This window comes from Tubulanus polymorphus, chromosome 6 (genome assembly GCF_964204645.1).
Source record: "Tubulanus polymorphus chromosome 6, tnTubPoly1.2, whole genome shotgun sequence".
NCBI lineage: Eukaryota > Metazoa > Nemertea > Palaeonemertea > Tubulaniformes > Tubulanidae > Tubulanus > Tubulanus polymorphus.
The window spans coordinates 14,113,374-14,133,369 of NC_134030.1; the positions used below are offsets into that span (position 1 = coordinate 14,113,374).

At 38.0% G+C, this 19,996-nt stretch overlaps 1 protein-coding gene across 4 annotated transcripts in view; it reads left to right on the forward strand.

The window, feature by feature from the left end:
* Positions 1 to 19,996, forward strand: part of LOC141906667 (uncharacterized) — a 77,332-nt gene that overhangs the window by 9,900 nt on the left and 47,436 nt on the right. For 3 of the 4 annotated variants that reach the window (XM_074795950.1, XM_074795948.1, XM_074795951.1), the window contains exon 3: positions 15,620 to 15,722. In XM_074795950.1, the coding sequence (XP_074652051.1) occupies positions 15,641 to 15,722 (82 nt within the window). In that variant the 5' untranslated portion in view covers positions 15,620 to 15,640. Of the gene's footprint in view, positions 1 to 15,619; positions 15,723 to 19,996 lie in introns of those variants that run through there. The other variant, XM_074795953.1, reaches the window with a different exon arrangement.

Below are 19,996 nucleotides of genomic sequence, written 5' to 3' on the forward strand. Positions count from 1 at the left end.
TTTCATATATATTTGAATCCCCCAAGGGCCCATCACCATAAGAAAAATTGGGTCGACTGGACTTAAGATGGCCGTCCTATGACCTTTTTAGTGCCCTAAAATGTCAATTTTGTCCCAAATTCTGAGTCCTGTAGCTTCCTACTGGTTGGCCATTTCTCATTACAATTTGTGAAGGATATTCTTTGGAAAGGGATGTTTTATACCTTAGCCAGGAATTTTTGATCGGCCAATTATGACCTAATTTGTGGCCATCTTGGTATCATCAGTACTCATTCGTAGGTGGGAAAAAGTTTTTTGACGCCTTATAAAACGTTACCATTATGAAACCTAAACAATGTTAACCATTCAGCGTCATTTTACAAACGACAACCGTAAATCGATGTGCAAAACGTCACAGGTTTATGTGTACACATACAAGCTATTTGGCAAAATATTATTGATAAAGATGTAGAATGTCTCCCTGTGATTATATAATGACCTCTATTTGAACGTCGAAATGTTATATTGCATTGAATATCATGATAAGACGTATTGTAATAGTATAGTATGTATGATTATATCAGGAGCGGCAGGCATAAATAGAAATGATAAGTAAATCGGATTATTCGGTTAAATGGCGGATGTATACACGATTTGGAAGTCTGATATAAAAGTCAGACCCTGACATGGGGATGCTAGTGGAATGACGAAGCTATCTACGATCTGATTAGGGCCGGCGTGAATTTCATCGGCGGCTACAAGCGGTCTATATAAAAACGTGTAAACAAATAATTTCAATATTCAAATGTTTTAGAAAATATGTTCGATATTAGGGGTATGCAGGTTTCATGAGATTAGCAATTTATAATAGCATAGCTGTCATATACGGCTCCGCGTCCACTGATGGCATGTGTATAAGGTGACAATTCAATTCAATACTTTATTGATCCTTATTACATTGAAATTCCGGGATGAAATTCCCAAATTCAATAAAGTTACAAATTTTAGAATAAGAAAATACAAAATACAAGACACATGGGTAATTCATACAGAATAACATGAATAAGTTATTTAAATGACGATGTCTACTTCAACCCAGACTCAAGTCTAAGATACCGAGTGACAGCCAAACCGGGCCCCGGGACCGGGCCGCTGGCTACACGATATGCTCGAAGTCATGATGAAGCAGACATCAGAAGAGCTCTTTCTTCAACCAATGAAGTTGCAGTTGCTCTGAGGCAATGAAGTTGCAGACCAGCTTAGAGCAAAAGTGAATCGAAGTCAGTGACAAGTTGACAATTTTTTTTTTAAATTAGACCAGTCAAAGACTGTATCATCTACCCAATCGCCAAATCTCGTAATTCCCCAAATTTCTTAAAACTTCGATTTCAAATTTGCAATTCCACATAAGCTTATCCCAGAAATTCTACATTTTTTCGCAGGCGTCAAATAATTTATTAAAGTTAATTTTCTTGTTCCAGATTATATTGATACCTAATCATATTTTGTTACCACAATCGATTGCAAAGTTGTAGCTCATGACATTGTCTATGATTGTGGTGAGTTTTAAGGACATGAGTTAGTCTATATGGTCACCAGGGGGTGTTGAATAGTAGAATAACTTAGTATTTCTTTATAAGATTAGTACCTAGGCATATTTTGTTACCATGATCAATTGCAAAGTTGTAGTTCATGACATGTTCTACTAATGTGGTGAGTTTCAAGGTCATTGGGTTTTGCATATGGTCACCAGGAGGCATTAAATAGTAGAATAACTTAGTATTTCCATATTAGATTGGTAATGAGGCATATTTTGTTATCACAATCAATTACAAAATCGAAGCAGCTGACATATTCAATGATTGTAGTGAGTTTCAAGGTCATTGGTTTTTGTATATAATCACCAGGGGGCGTTCTTTATGGTGTGCAGAGTTGAAAGCCTGATTTACTGATAGCATCAGATTTTTGAGATGAGTCTGACATATACACGAGTGGAATACTTGTTTTATCATCATTAATTGAAGCATTAGCGTTCCATTTTGGAGCCTGATTATTAGCTTGTTAACTGCGGTACAGTGATGAGCGTTTGCGCGGCATAAGAAGGCAGCCAGGGATGTGAAGCACAACGAATGCCTGCCGTCGTATTTTCAGATGGAAGATGCCGATCGTGATACAGCATCTCCGGCGATGCAAAAACGCAAAATTTTTTTCTGGGGGAGAATTTTTCAGACCCCCGTTCTAAATTCCGGAATTTTGGTACTTTGGCCCTAGCATCTCTGATATATGAAAAACCTCCGATGAAACCCAGGCTCTCACCAAGTTTCTACCGTATCTTAACGGGTCACTCATCAGTGCTTCTTCTAGCCCAAAATAGAGGGGCGGTCCGCCCCGCCCCTGAAAATAGCCGCACTTGTGCCTTCAGATGTGTCCCATGCTCGCACTTGTGCCCTCATCACTTGCCGTAGGTAAGCCCTCCTGCCCTTGTCAGTCACGAGTAATGAGTCAGTGCTTTCAAAATAAGCCGTCGCATCCGACTGTTAGTAAAAAATCTGTGACGGCTATGAAATATCTTGTATGATATCAATGATAGTAGCTCATGTGATCAGTGGTTATATTTAGATGTACTGCAGTCAGTGTGCATCGTGTGAAAGCGTGCCTCAGACGCGTGGCCTAGTTTAAGTTTCCAGGAAATTGGCTGACTTCCAAACTACTGCCAAACATTCTAGCGACTGCCGTTGTAAAGCTGGTAGTGTATATTCAATGGATGGTTTCGTTTTGAACACATCGTGATGCTCTGGATCTTTCTATCTAGACTATTAGACAAATTTTATATATACAAGGTGAAAAACTTCGGTGTTCGGTGAACAATTGTTCGGTGAACTCACAGAGAGACTCACTGAGACAATTAGTTTGAGTAGCCTCATAGCAATAATGTGTTCTTAAGCTGGCTGCTAATCAATTATCAGCAGTTACTTGCTAATCACTAACACTATCAATTTAAATCAATTAAATTGATATTTCTAAGATTAAAAATATGAAATTTCATGAAGGCCTATACACTATTGCTGGCTTCTTTTGCTGTATCATTTGCTTTTTGAGATTGCTTTTTGGCCCACTTGGGACTTTAGTCCCAGCGGGCTATTGCGTTCCCTTTTCGTCCGTTGTCCGTTCGTCCGTAGACGGAATCCAGTTATTTTGGGAAGTTTTGAAGACACTCTAAGGTAACGTCTTGATATTTGGGTTACACATGTATCTACCCTAGACCCATCTTCAGCCCAAAAACTGGCTCTGTCAGAATCAAGATGGCCGACTGGCAGCCATTGTTGTTCGCCAAAATCAGCACTTTTTACACATTTTTCAACTTTTTTAGGGAAATTTTGAAGAGGCTTTGATCAATTAGCTTGATCTATCGGATATATGTGAATCCCCCCAGGGCCCATCAGCATAACAAAAATTAGGTCGTTTAGACTCAAGATGGCCGTCCCATGACCTTTTCAGTGCCCAAAAATGTTAATTTTGGCCCGAATCCTGAGTCCTGTAGCTTCCTACTGGTTTCCCATTTCTCATTGCAATTTGTGATGGGTATTCTTTGGAAAGGGATGTTTTATACCAGAGAGGTATTTTTCATCAGCCAATAATGATGCAATTGGCGGCCATCTTGGTGTCACCAGTACTCATTCGTAAGTGGGAAAAAGTTTTTCCACATTATATTGATACCTAAGCGTATTTTGATACCACAATCAATTAGAAAGTTGTAGCTCATAATGTGTTCTATGATTGTGGTGATTTTCAAGGTAATTGGATTTTCGTATATATGGCCACCAGGGGGCGTTGAATAATAAAATATCTTCGCATTTCTTTATTATATTCGTACCTATGCATATTTTGTAACCATAATCAATTGGAAAGTTGTAGCTCATGACATCATCTATGATTGTTGCGAGTTTTGAGGACATTAGTTTTTCTATATGGTCACCAGGGGGCGTTGAATAGTAGAATAACTTAGTATTTCCTTGTTATATTGGTACCTAGGCATATTTTGTCACCATGATCAATTGTAAAGTTGTAGTTCATGACATGTTCTATGATTGTGGTGAGTTTCGAGGTCATTGGGTTTTGAATATGGTCACCAGGGAGCGTTGAATAGTAGAATAACTTAGTATTTCCATATTAAATTGGTAACGAGGCATATTTTGTTATCACAATCAATTACAAAATCGTAGCTGCTGACATGTTCTATGATTGTGGTGAGTTTCAAGGTCATTGGTTTTGTATATGGTCACCAGAGGGCGTTGAATATTGAAATTGTTAGATTGTTGAGCATTTGGAACCACTTCCCAAGTGGGCATGGTGTCCCTGGGCCCCTAGTTTCTGCTATATTTTGTCGGCAACTGGTTTTCCAAATCATTTTGAAAGCCCTATCTATTGATTAACTTTTGTTCATTGACAGGCATAGGTGTAAGGATGTGCTGTGGTCAAGTGTGTCACTCATGGCAAAATCAGAGTTAAACATAGTTTCTAGTCCTCGATCGTAGTAGGGGGTACCTCGATTCTATGCAATAGGGAACATTGCAGGTTGCCCCTAAAAGAGACGTGAGTGCCTTATTATGTGCCCTTGCTCCACTTTTTTACCATACTCACTCCAGCAGTATTCCCTATTACAGTACCCAAATTCTTTTTAACACATTTTGATGATGATGCTTGCTGCAGCTTCGTGATAGAATCTCAGCATCTGCAGTTTAACAGCACTTATTCTGTTATTTTCTTGTTTTATTGGTATCATTTATCGTTCTAACTTGACATGGTTAACTCCTTTATATCTTCAAGATTATAATGGTAGGTAGTTTCCAAAAATATCTGATAATAATGATCGTGTAGTGCTGCCATCTATGGCCTGTAACAGCGATCATTGTCTTGTCTTTGCATTGCTGATTTATCTTATTTAAAGTAAGTTTTCAGGAATCAAAGGCTTATAGGCCTAACAGTAGACTGAAAAATTATAAAATACTTCAATCTTCAGTGCCTGGTGGCTCTTTATGTTTTAAAGTTCATTAATTTTGTTAAATTTTACTCGAACTGTCGAGTTCGGACGATTTTCTTGTCATTTCGCCTTTTGCCTAGGTGACCGAACACTAGCGCACCTAGCTGTGGCGGCAAACATCATCTGAATAGAAGTATTGAAAGGGTTAAAAAAACATCAGCGCGCGCTGCATATGGTACGTGTCTCTGATCAATAAAGTTTGTTTAGCGTCTGTGGATCATCAATAAATGTATGCGCAAATGAAGTTTATATACATTTTTGTTGACTGCATCATTGATATTGTGTCATATATATCTAGTAGGATTTTCTTTGAGCTGAGTAAAGGTAACACATTAAAAAAGTGATATGTAGCGGTGATAGTCAGCCTCAACGTGAGTGTGACAATGTATTCATATCCCTGGCCAAGTACCTTGTTTCCTGGAAAACTACAACTAAACCACGTGTTGAGGCATGTTCTTCTCACTACACGCCGCGCTGCCTCGGCGCTGTTGCTTTTAAAATATCTTATCTTATATGTCCCATTTGATTTCATCAAAATACATTTTACGCTTCAAAATCGTCTCGCTTTATTTTCTAAAAAGAATTGCATGTAAGTGTTTGTTCATGCATTCATTCTCTCCAGTGCGTGGGTCATCGTCAGTTTTTCTAAAAATAGACAACCATCATAGTAACTGAGCCATTCGCCCAGTTTTCATTGATTTGTGATGTTTGGCGTCCAGCATTAAAACCATCTGTGACTTTTCACAAATTCCAGTGTGATTTTCTGTCTCAGACACTCTGAGGGGCGTTAAATTTTAAAATTTTCTTGGGGGACCCCCAAACCCCCCGCAATGACTTCGCACCTTCGGTGCTCGCTTTGTCGTTGAAGAACAAGGATAATATATCATACTGCGCCCTGCTATAAATTTGACCTGTGGAGAACACTGCTGTCTCTGTGTAGGATTCATCTGGTTGACCTCTTATTTGCGCTACTGCTTGACGCTAAGTTTAGCAATGAGACGGTTACGTAGCAGGGTGGCCGCAATCCGCGCGCTTTCTTGTACAGCGTGGTTTAAACTGTATTGCTAGTAGAATGATACTTCGGGGATCATGGACTGTCGCTTCAGTGTGGCGCGTAAATATCGCTCACATATACATATTGTTCATGTCGAATTGATCTACTGTAGTTAAGAATAGATAAAGAATTCACCTGAAATGTCAAACTTGTTGCTTACCCCACCACACAGAAAGAATCTTTCTAGTTATAAAATGTTAAAATTGGTTCATTTCTAAATCTGCTGTTATAATAAAATATAATTGATCATGGTTTAAAAAAGTAATGTACAGGTTAGATAGGTGGCCGGCGGAGTCAACTTTTAAGTTCGGCAAAGAGCGGAGAGACAGGGTATCAATTTTTGGCGAACCGTAGGTTTGCCTATACAAACGGTCAGGTCAAGCAGTTTTCATTGAAAATTAATCGAGTACCGATGTCAACAAGGCACAAACATTGGCTAATGAACCAATAATGTTGATTTTGGTGTCATTGTTTGGAGTTCTCAAGCGAAGAAAAATTCCATAGTGACAGAGTTATTTTTTGGGGACATATTCTTGAAAAACACGTAAAAACCCTGCTTTTAAGCACTTATTAATGGCACGTTTTTATATATGACAATCTGCATACTTAGAATTGAAATATATAAAAGTTCAATTCTTCCTGGAAGTGTTGCCCGTTTTAGTGGGACTCATCTCGGTGTACTTTCGACCTACAGGCCCTCACTTTATAAACCCCCATAATTTTCTTGCTTCTAGTTATTTGAGTTGACCTTGTTACCTGAGCTACAATGAATGTGATGTTTTGTGGGATATACGGGAAATGCCGGGAACTTAAGCGCTTCTGATGTAATTAATGAGGTTTAACAATACAAATCGCATAAGCTATTAAATCATGCGGCAGAAAAAATGAAATTCATTCAATTCTTAAGTCTGTGGTCCTCCCAATCAACATCATAGAACAGATTTTCCGGCAGATGTAAAGCATTAACCACTTAATACCTTACCACAGTATAATCTACCAGTGCTTCAAGGCCCATGGGCCTCTTTTAATGTTTTCATGATATTCAGTGCATATTGCACAACGTTGCTGTTTTTATTTTTCCGATCGTCTTCATCGATGTGGTATTCATGGATGAAAATCATCCGCTGATTTCCGCGGTCAAAGACTCATTTTTATTACTCTTGAGATAGCCTTAGTGCAAATCCATTGAGAAATGGGGGGTAGGAGTTGTTTTCGGCGCAATATCTGCGATACTCACTCTGAATCAGGCATTGTTAGCGATAACAAATGCCTACTAAAGCGTTCTATTTTTATAATGCTCCGATCAGAATATATTCGTATGTGTGTGTATAAATACATGTAAAAAATCAATAATCTTATACGTGAGACTTATTAGCGTGCGCATAACACACCACCGCATCTACCTGACTGCCGGTTTTAAGCTTCCCACGCCGTGTTTTTGGTTTACCTTTGTCAGCGATATGAAGTTGGCATTGAGCCAATTCATGTAAAATCGTGGTACGCTTTTTTATGTGAGCATTTGTTTCATTGGTTCTCGGCTTAAACGACGTATAATCGATGCGATTGAAGACATGGCCAACCTACATCGATGACATGGTCAACATTGTTAAAATTCTAACAAAAACTGTTTTTGGCGGGAAAATTCTTAGCTCTCGCATATAAAATTGCAATAACCTCGATTGGGGGGCGTTGTCTCTACGAGCGAATGTGATTGGCTGTTTTTGGGATATATGGGGAATTCCGGCGCTAATAAAATAATTATGGGAAAGCCATAGAATGGAACGTTTCATAGGACTAGGTGCCGTATACGTGCAAATTTCAAATGCTCATTGCTGGTGAGAATGTAATTATTATCCGCCATAGGTATTGTTTCATTTTAATACCCGGTGATTGATTTGTTTGACATTGATGTGTAAGCGAACATTCACTTACACAAGGCCACCACGTGCGCGCGGAAATCATTAGATTAGACTGTTGCACACAAACACACGCACGTACAGTATACACTACTATAGTGATGCTGTAACGCTGCTTGCTGGCGCGTTTGACATTTCATGAGCAGAAGTGGGCTGTGTTTTCTGTTTGATAGAATTTGTAATAAATTGTAATAAATTGTGACCTGCAAATACTAAGCAGCAAACTATAAGAATAGTTCGAGGTCTGAATATTGTAGTGGTAAATTCCAGGATTTAAAACGAGGATCTAATACACCGATTCCTTACTGCACCGGTATTTTAGCTGCCATACATTCAGCCGCCCTCTGATATGTGACATCATATGAATTTTATTTGAATATTTTTTCGTATGAAAAATGATATTTTTCATAATATTTTTTCATATTATGAAAAATATTTCTTTGAAAATATAAGATAGTTTCCATGCCGCGCCTACCTGTACCCTACGAAATGTTGGATGTGGACCGTAAACAAATGTAGATCTTTGGTCTTGTTTGACTACAAAATAATCCTTTAAGAAAGATAAAATACAATATTTTTAAACTTGTAGAACTTTGAAGTCACGAATTAAAAAGATTTTTCAAGCAATACCCTTACCCCAAACAACCTCTAGCTTTCAAGGTAAACCACACTTTGTCCATGGGCAATTTATTTTTAATACCGGGATGCTATTTATGAGCGGTTATTTTGTCACTCATGGATCATAAGATCATAGACAGGTGCTCTTCTGTAGACCCAGGGGGTGTTGATAAACGATTGAAAAATCCATGGAAATGGAACTGGTTGGAGACTTTAATTGACGATGTTCCCCTAGCTGAATGTATTAGAAAAATCAGGGTTCTTGGAAGAGCACTATGCATCTGGTGCAACAGGGAAATCAACTATGGTGCACGGGGAAAGGTTGCTATTTCTGATCACGTAAAGGCAAAAAAACACAAAGATATAGTTAAGGACGGAATAATTACAAACTACCAGGTATGCATTCTTTGTTTTTGAACTAGGCCTTAAACTTTTGTCAGCCGGTACATGAGTTTATTCCGTGGAAAAGACTTCAGCAGGATTTTCAGAATTTATTTGCAGCTTTTAGATACAATATTAAGATCATATGATAAATAAAATCAGACACGATTGGGTCGTTAATTGCTTACCTTACAGGGTCTTCAACAACATCATAGCAGGAGAAACGTCATTGGCAAATGTTTGAAGATTCACCATCCACTGAAAACGCGAGCAGTCATCCGAAAGTTGAACCTTTCATTCCAGTGCAGGGCAGGATTCTTCATTCTGAGGCTATGGAACTTGCATTCATTGCCGACAAAAGCTTGCCATTTAACATTGTTCCGGATGTGATAGATCTGACTACAGCCTTAAGTAAAGACAGAAATGAATTACAGCATCGAACAAAATGGAACATGGCTTGGCCAAGACATTTTCAGATCAGTTGAATGGAGATCTGAATGAGAACTTTTTCTCTCAACATCGATGAAGCATCGAGCTTTAATCTGAAAAAAGTTCTTTCTATTCTGGCCAGTTTTTATTCACCAGTCGAGAAAAAGATCATTTCGGTATGTCTCGTCATTTAAAATCATCTCAGCGAATAGTGAAAGTATTTATAACGAGGTCATTGGCGAGTTGGACCATCGGCAGATATCTTATGATCGCTTATTGTCCGTTCTTGTTAATTCATGTAATGTCATGCGTGGCTGAAGATCGGGGTTCGAGACCAGGTTGCGTAATAAGGTCCCCCACCTTCTAAACATCGACGGTGACTCGGCGCATCACGTACACAATTTGTCAAAGCAGTTTACCAATTGTTTTGATAAAGTGATGGAAAACTTATTACAGTCCTGTACAATGATTTGAAATGGTCACCTGACTTGCGCGATGATTACCTTTGTGAAATATGTTCTTTGTTGGGATTTAACTTCACGATGCTCGAAAGATATGTTTTTTCCAGGTGGCTGTCATTGCACGATGCCGCTGTTGCTTTACAACGTACGTTTGATGCATACACAGTTTTCTACTTCGGTTTTTTTAATCCAGGTGATCGCATTATATATCTAGCCCGTTGCGTAGAAATTTATCGGCACTTGGGTATTTCAGAACCTGCACGAGAGCGCGTTAAAAAACAAGAAACTTACCGAGGACGGAAAAGCAAGGAAATATCGCATTACGGATTGTTTGTTTGTCGACCGAAAACGGACAGTTATGTACCTGAATTTCCTGATTTCAGTTTTGCCTGTTCTGAAAAAGTCCATTCTGAAAGTTCAAAAAAGAGAGCCTCTGATACATAAGCTTATTGATGAACAAGTCAGTGTATTCCGGGAATTTCTCTCTTGCTTTATTAAGCCTGACAAGATCCCTACTGATGATCGAAAATTAGTTAGTGTCGATCTTTGCTCGATGAAACCGAGTGAAATGTTTGTTGGAGCCAGTCTCAAAACTGATCAGTGAGAATCCAAAAGATCCAGTTGTCAAAGAATTTTACTGCAAAGTCAGAAAGGTGTACATTTCTTGTGCTAAATATTTGGTAAAGAAACTACCACTAGACAGTAAGACGCTGTTACGTATAGCTGCAATTGATCCAGCATGTCGCAGTCATACCTTGACTATCTAAAGGATTTCCCAAATATTGCAACACATGTTCTGAATTCGGATGAGGTTGATAGCTACCAGCTTGAGGTATAATAATAATCTTTATTTTTCGAAGAAATTATAACATATAATATAAGTATATTAATACAAAGTACAAAGTAACTTTAATTATTAAATGCCATAATATCAATGAAAGGTGCCCATGAGAAGCAAAGTTGCTTGTAATTATGGGTCACCTAACACACACAGACACATGCAGACACTCTCTCTCTCTCTCTCTCTCTCTCTCTCTCTCTCTCTCTCTCTCTCTCTCTCTCTCTCTCTCTCTCTCTCTCTCTCTCTCTCTCTCTCTCTCTCTCTCTCTCTTACACACACACACACATATAGTATTTGTAAATGTAGTCACATTAAACAGTAGGATAAAAATTTAGTAACGGTTAATTATGTCAATTTTGAATTTGTTTTTTAACTGCAAAACTGATTTTGATGATTTAAGGTGTTTACCAAGATTCTGCCAGGTGGCGGGAATTGAACAAAGGAAGCTTCTATTAATTATACTTTTAGTATGTTGAGGTATACGAGGGTAATTGCGTTGGCGAGTATAGTAGTTATGGTTATAAGAATTTTTTTTAAAAATATCATTAATTGGTAAAGGAATTAGATTTTTAGAAAGCAGATGTCAAAATTTCGCAGCTTCAAGCTGGATCATATCTTCAAATTTTATGACATTGAATTTTTTAAATAATAGATTAGTTGGGCTATTGTATTTAGCCTTAGCTATAATCCTGATTGCTTTTTTCTGCAGTTGAAAATCCTATTCTGGTTAAATTTTGAAATAAACGATCCCCAAGTTATCAGACAATAGTTTATGTGACAATATATATAGCTATTATACAGCATTTTCAGAGTAAAGCATGGTACAAAATGTTTAAGAGAATTCATCAAATAAATTTGTTTAGCTATTTTTTTGCAAATTGAGTTTACATGCACGTTAAAATTTAAATGCTCATCAATTTCAAGACCTAGAAAGGTAACTGAGTGTGATAAGTTGATCTGGTAATGATTTATTTTTATGAAGTTTTGATGGGCTGCTTTTTTAGCATTTTTAGGCTTAAAGAGGACGAGTTTAGTTTTACCTAGGTTTAATGTAAGATTGTTTGCAGAGAACCAACTATATAGAGTTTTCAAATCATGTGTAAGGTCTTTAAATAATTTAGTGAGTGATTTACCAGTGACGAATATATCAGTGTCATCCGCAAATAAAATTGGTTTACACTTTTTCAAACAGAGATACATATCGTTGGTATAAATTAAAAACAAAAGAGGTCCTAGTACAGAGCCTTGCGGGATTCCGTAATTAAGTGGGTAGACAATAGATTCTGTATTGTCAAATTTTACATACATTTCCCTACTATTTAAGTAACTTTCAAACCAGGCTAGTGCCTGTCCCCTTATACCATAGGTATAAAGTTTTTTCATTAGAATATTAAGATCAAGACAATCAAATGCTTTACTAAGATCTAGGAAAGCTGCTAGTGTATAACAATTAGTTTCAAACCCATTAATAATATTGCCAACTAACTCCATAGTAGCATGGCAAGTTGAATGCTCTGGCCTAAAGCCATATTGGCTATTGTACAGAATTGAGTATTTGACTAGATAGTTATATAGTCTTTTGTGTACGACCTTCTCCAAAAGCTTTGATACACAAGGTAATAACGATAGTTCGAAAATTCTCGATTATCGTCGAGCAAAAACAATTTAAATTCTTTTAATAAGATTATATTAAGGTAATCTTGTATTAAGATTATTAAGACCAATTGACAAAAAATTGAATTCTAAGATTTGAACGATTTAGATCGTTAAGACATGAACTGCGAATTTCGTTCAATATTCTAATTTGATCGTCTCTCAGCATCTTAATATGACTAATTTTAAGTTCTTTACATTGCCTTTCTTCTTGCTGCTGAGCAAATGTAAATGGACCAACATTGCCATATATGTTAAGTGGGCCAAGGAAAAGCAGTTGCCTCGAAACTTTTTCGACGTCATCTCGTTTAGGCCATGCAAATTCAGTTGCGGATATCTTGTGCCGATACTTGATCTCGGCCTCGTCTTCGTCGTATATTGATTAGAATTATATGTGACCAGATAATACAAAAAACGTAAAGTTTTTACGCAATCAATTAAATCAAAAATGAAAAAAATTGCGGAAAATATCGTTTACATTTAGCTGTGGCATGTTAATTGGTGTTTGCTCTTCAATCGCTATTTCATGAAAAACATGAACATCAAGCTCCGTCGCTATATCAGGCTGAGTGGCCATTTCAGTCTCCGTTACCCACGGGTGAAGGTTACAACAAAATTATTCTGCCGAAATATTCTTCGGCATATTCAAGTCTGAGGCACAAACACATGCACAAAAGCACTTTTGCATGAATTGCAGAATCATGAAAAATGGCGAGCAAGCAGACTATACGGGGTACCAGTACAATGTAAAGCATGAAGCCATCTGCACCCTTTAATAGTGTCAGTGGTGATAGTTTGAGGCCAATCTCTGTCAACATTCTCGCTGTATAAGAATCCTCGTTTTGTCAATATATCATCCGATAACAAATTCTCACTACAGTAATGATATAGATCTTTTGCACAAGTAATAACCTTGCCTCCCGCTATAGCCCTGCCCTATCGACTGCTCTGTTTACTTTACCAATTTCCTTATCCCCCTCACCCTTCCCATGCTCTGATCCAAAATAATGCCTTTCAATGCCCTCGATATCCGACAAAGAAAGATCTGCGCAAGTTCCTTTCCCTGTGTATTGGCTACTGCACCCGTCGCTGAAAGAGTACACGAGAAAACCCTTTTTGTCTCTTTGATACGTCTCTTTGACATATTGAGATATGTGTTGGCTGCATGATAATCATGTTTACGATCACTGCTTATGACGAGAATAGCATGTCTGACGGGATTATTTAATCCATCTTTGAAAAAGGAAACAGGGGTGCATTGTGATCTGTGATCCCGAAGTATGCCGATTTAATTTCACCTTGAAATTTTATTTTACGGTTTTTAGCGAAATCACAGACCATGATACACCACCCATTTGGGAGGTTTTCTTTGACAGTTCGATACTGCTTCTCTTGCCATTTGTGAGTAAACATTTCACCCAGTCCTGTAGTGTGGCTGTCTCCACAGTGATCTACGTCGCTCTACGATCCTGTGTACCCACCAACCCAGACACGTTCATTCATATTCACGTGACTTTAGCTGACACAATTTCCGTCGGCATTTTTGCCTGTGTTCAAACTGTGATATCTCAGTTAATAAAAAACCGATTTTTTAAAATACACTATACACTAACCTTATGACACCTTACATTTGTTCATTATATCATTTTGATGATAAATGTGATTTTAGTACGATTAAAGTTAAGATACAAAAATGATGCGCTGTTAAGTGATGAGACACGCATAGCCCAAGTTGTCTTGTTGCTAACGAACTGCAGCGTTACAAGGCCAGTTTCAAAGTGAAGAATGGTGACATTTTTGCTACTTCTGTATATATATGTTTATTTCTGTTTACAGAAACATGAATGAAATTTACACAACATGAATTTATATCGAATATTCTCACAATATACGCATGTGCAACAGTTCAATGTGTTGCACAACTTTTATACATTCAGCGGAAGAAGCAATGTAAATTTCATGAGCCCTATCTTTACTCTCGGGTATTCTGATTTAAAGAGTTTGAAGGCACTTTTTAGGGTTACCTCCAACACATGACACCCGGCGGAAGAAGCAATGTAAATTTTATGAGCCCTATCTTTACTCCCGGGTATTCTGATTTAAAGAGTTTGAAGGCACTTTTTAGGGTTACCTCCATCACATGACACCCGGCGGAAGAAGCAATGTAAATTTCATGAGCCCTATCTTTACTCTCGGGTATTCTGATTTAAAGAGTTTGAAGGCACTTTTTAGGGTTACCTCCATCACATGACACCCGGTCCGTGCTTCGATGCATATCATTTCTGCGGTAATACACTGGAAATGTCAGTGCGCAGATAGAATTGACGTATAAATGATTTTCTATCGGGACCCAATGCATCCCGTCTCGCTTTGGTATGAGCCCCTGAACAGTTATTCGATAGACTGATTTTCTGTTTAATGCCCACTTTCGAGCCAATTGAGGGATGTTCAAGTTTGTAGGGTTTTTTTACTGAAGCTGATACAAACAGCTTTTTGACGGATGTCTGATGTTTAGGTGGAAACTCACTAATTTGCGAAACGATGTCATTTGATTGCTGTATTGGCTTTGGGGTTTTGTTGTGGCATAAACGGCCTAGAACTTCAGCACACTTTCTAGGGGATTTTTTCAAGGTTTTTTGCCAAAGCCAAAACCCGTGTACATCTACAGTCTGTAGGTTTTGCCGAGGCGCACATCTGTGTAAGATTAGCTAGGTCCGTGGGAAATAAACATTCTCTCGAATCGGTAATAACCGATAGAGACCATGAGTAACTGCTTAGATTTCGGGTTATGTAGGCCAAAGATCAAGGTCTCCGGAAGCTGTTTTTTTGTATTTCTCATTCCTGCTTTCAATCATATATGAGGTTCATTTTACACTTAGGCATTTCACCTGATGTGGGGGCATCAGTCGGCTTCAGCAATGTTCTAGTTAGGTCAGATCGTATGCATCCAATCAGCCGGTCATGATTTTTTGGCTTAAAAATTTGAGGCTGGAAAATCATCTTATTCGCTAGAAAAATACAATGTTTCTTGGAAAGGGATATTTAAAATATCATACAGGTATTTTCAATTAGCTAATAATTACGCAATTGGCGGCTATCTCAGTTGGTATCTATACCCATGTGGGCATGGTGTCCACCTAGTTGATATTGGCTGGTCTTTGATTCTCTTGCTCCATAAGTTGTACAAAACACAACATTGATTATGTTATATAATAGCATCACTGAAACTTCTGCTTTTATTTACAGGAATAACATCATACGGTTAAAATGAAAACTAGGTCCAGTAACCAAGCTGGTAAAACCGCAAGTCCCGCAGAAAAATCTACCGGCAGTAGTCAACAAAGCACAGGTAAATATCCAGTGCATCACACTGCAAGACACAAAAAAACAAGAAATTTTTGATGCATTTTTCAGGAAGTTTGGTCAGTAATTCAGTCCCGTTTTAAGATATTTGATTATATTTACCAACAGATTTTATTATAAAGGTTGGTTGATAAGGATTGAATTTCGATCTGGTCCCGCAAATTGCCGGATTTTTCAACCATACGTAAGAAGTTTAGGCTATGATTTCAAGTATTCACATTTTATGAATGAACTTCATGTGTGTCTCATAATTCACTTCTGTTGAAGCATTATATTGAAGCAAGTTTTTCTTGAAAAATGATTTGTACTTAGCATAGACATATGTTATATTGGGGATTTGGTGGTGCCACCTCTGATATGATTTTGGGAAATTAGGATCCAGCAGCTGGCGCTAAAAAGAATCTTGATGAGAAATCATGAATTATTTTTAGGATATGGAAACTGAATTCTATGATCTTTATGAATGTCATGACTTCTTAGTTAGTTAATAGCGCCATCTTGTCAGGGATCTTACTGCTGTAGCAATGCTTTTTGTTCATTTGATCATATAAAATAAACAATAACTATGATCTAAAACCTGTGTTTGAAAAGATTCCCTCTCAATTTGACACAGCGGATAAAGAGAGCATCATCGCAGTAGTAATAAGTGGTTAAGATTAGTTTTATTAATAGGTGCTTATAAGGTAGGTATATGCGTAGCACCTACTTCCAGTCTCAAGAACCCGTATTATTGCAATACTGTTTGAATTGATCGAAGATTTTGCTGGTTTCACTCAAGCTATCTGTTGGATACCCTGATCTAGATTGAGGGATCGTACTTCTCATGATTGATGAATTTGAACTACTACTTACTAAGTTAACAATTTGCATCATTTCCCAAGTTTTTAGAAAAATGTTATTCCAAGGTTGATTCTATCAATACTGTTTTACCTTAACCCTTTCAGTGCTGGCTAATTAATACCCTATATTGCTGAAGATAATTTGAAAATTCTGAAAAGTTCCACCCTAGGGAATAGCACTATAGTGCGTCTACACCCTGGCGCGGTATATCGTTAGTTACTAATATTTCACTATGTTTGATAGGTGCTGCCATCTTTCAAGAGAGATAATTAGTAATTACAAATTAAATCAATACACCGCAGTGCGGTGTACTAGCAAAATCCATCACTGATTCGTACAACGCACATTTTGATGGCATTTGCTCTTTAACTCTGTGCCTGCCACACCTTCTTATTTTTCAGGCGCTTAACCGGGATTTCAGGGTTTTTCAAAGATTTATTAGACAATACTAGAAGAGATGTTTTCAACAAATTTGTTCATCTGGTCTTGCTTTTCATGGTCAATCATTAGGATGTCTTCTTAGATTGATACAATCTGTTTTAATCATAGACAATATGCCGATTCAGGCATATATAACCCCCCTTTTCAATAGATGACATCACTAACACGCTACTTAGAATGACCGATGATAATCTGCTTTAGTAGTAAAAGGCATTAGACTAACTGCGGTGATGAATTCGTCATCTAAGAAACGAGTCAACCGTACAAGTACGGTTTTGGCAGCCAAATGATTGGAAATATTAAGCGTACCAGTATGTGGTTTGGCAGGCAAGGAGTTAATCATCATGGTACATGCGATAGAAAATTGATACAGTACTGTTTTCATGAGTATATAATACAGCCTTGATTGATTAATTGGTGGAATGAAATGGTTTTGCGTAATTAATCACTGATTCTATTTCCTGGGTCTGCCTGGGAATAATACAATAGGCCTAACTGTATATGTGTGCTTACTTGTACCAGGGAAGTGTATTGAGATGGAATACGGGCGCTATTGTGCAGCTCTAGTCGAATGTGCGTTGTCATTGCCCTAAAGCTGATAATGTTTCGTCGGCGAGCACTTTGTTACAGGGCTGCCAACCGTCCCGTTTTCGCCGGGACTTGTCCCGTGGACACGGCACCTGTCACGGTGTCCCTGACAGTAATAAATTGTCCCGGTTTTTAATATTTTGAGAAAAATCCCGGAGATTTCTCGAGTGTACCGCTTTATAATAATTGTCCCATCTGACATTCCCAATGTACCGCGCAATAAATAAATCACTCTTTTTTCCTGCTGCGTGTATCTTTATACATAGTCCCGTTTAACTTTTAAACCTATGTATGTTTTCATCTACAAGCAAATGAGGTCACGCATCGATAAGCTTGTATGTATGCCTGGTAGCCTTGGCAACGCTTGACATTTTGTTTCGTGATGATTCACCAGCAATGCTTGTCTAGAACTAGGCCAGCACACCCATCAGCTGTGAATCGGGGTAAGCTAATGCGAACTGTATGTATTCTAGTATACACAGCTGATATTATGGAGATAGATAGACGGAAATAAACCTTCGGGGCGGGGGCAAGCGGCCCCAGTCCTAGGTAAAATTGTTTACCTTCACGACGTAGTCATGTAGGTTATAAGATGGAAGTGAGCCGATGACGTCATTTTCGTGTCACCACTTACAACTTGTTGGTGGGAGTTCAGAGTAAGATTTTTTTTCCTTGGTCTTTTTTTCCTAGGCAAATACCTTGGCCATTCTTCCTTGGCCATCAACTTGGCTGTTTTCTATTTTTCAATCTGTTGCCCCTGCTACTATTTACTTACCCCGAATGATGTGCTTGGCACTGCCACCTCCTAGTGTAAAGAGGCTATTCTCACGGTTATCTTTTACTGAATATGTTCAGCTGTATCCTCAATCTTATTATAGACCATTGTACTAAAGGGATGGTGGTTGATTTATAAGTGAATTGTCTTTTTTTTTTTGACGCCTTATAAAACGTTACCATTATGAAACCTAAACAATGCTAACCATTCAGCGTCATTTTACAAACGACAGCTGTAAATCGATGTGCAAAACGTCACAGGTTTATGTGTACACAAACAAGCTATCTGGCAAAATATTATTGACATAGATGTAGAATGGCTTCCTGTGATTATATAATGACCTATATTTGAACGTCGAAATGTTATATTGCATTGAATATCATTAGAAGACGTATTGTAATAGTAAAGGATGTATGATTATATCAGAAGGGGCAGGCATAAATAGAAATGATAAGTAAATCGGATTATTCGGTTAAAAGGCGGATGTATACACGATGCGGAAGTCTGATATAAAAGTCAGACCCGGACGTGGGCATGCCGGTGGAATGACGAAGCTATCTACGATCTGAGTAGGGCAAGCGTGAATTTCATCAGCGGCTACAAGCGGTCAATATGAAAATGTGTAAACATATAATTTCAATATTCAAACGTTTTAGAAAATATGTTTGATATTAGGAGTATGCAAGTTTCGTGAGATTAGCAATTTATAATAGCATAGCTGTCATATACGGCTCCGTGTCCTCTGATGGCATGTGTATTAGGTGACAATTCAATTCAATTCTTTATTGATCCTTATTACATTGAAATTCCGGGATAAAATTCCCAAATTCAATAAATACAAATTTTAAAATAAATTAATACAACATACATGACACACGGGTAATTCATACAGAACAACATAAGCATGTTATTTTAAATGACAATGTCTACTTCAACCCACCCAGACTCAAGACTCTAGGATATCGAGTGACAGCCAAACCCGTGGCCCGGGCCGGCTGGCTAGGCCACACGATATGCTCGAAGTCATGATGAAGCAGACATCAGAAGAGCTCTTTCTTCATCCATGGAGGCAATGAAGTTGCAGACCAGCTTAGAGGCATAAGTAAATGAAGTCGGTCGCAAGTTCGCGATCAATTATTGAGAATTTTTAATAAAAAAATTTATACCACTACTGGAGTCGAAGACCTGTATCATCTACCAAATCGCCAAATCTCATCATTCCCCAAATTTCTTAAAACTTCGATTTCAAATTTGCAATTCCACATTAGCTTAGCCCAGAAATTCTTCATTTTTTCCCCAGGCGTCAAATAATTTTCTAAAATTAATTTTCTTGTTTCTCTCATTCGTAGACCTGGTATTTCTCATACTCTAAAGTAATTTTATATGAAATAGGTCAGAGTTCTGACAGATAGCTCAACCGAAACCTTGAAGGATATCTCTAGTCACTCGCACCAGTCAGCTTCTATGCGGATTCTGCCTCCTGGGTCCTAAGTACTTACTCCAGGGCTCGGTAGAGGTCGAAAGATTTCATATCATTAAACCACAGACGAGTTGGATGCTCACTGGCGAGTGTACATCTTATAGGGCCACGTGTGATATGTATATAGCCTATATAT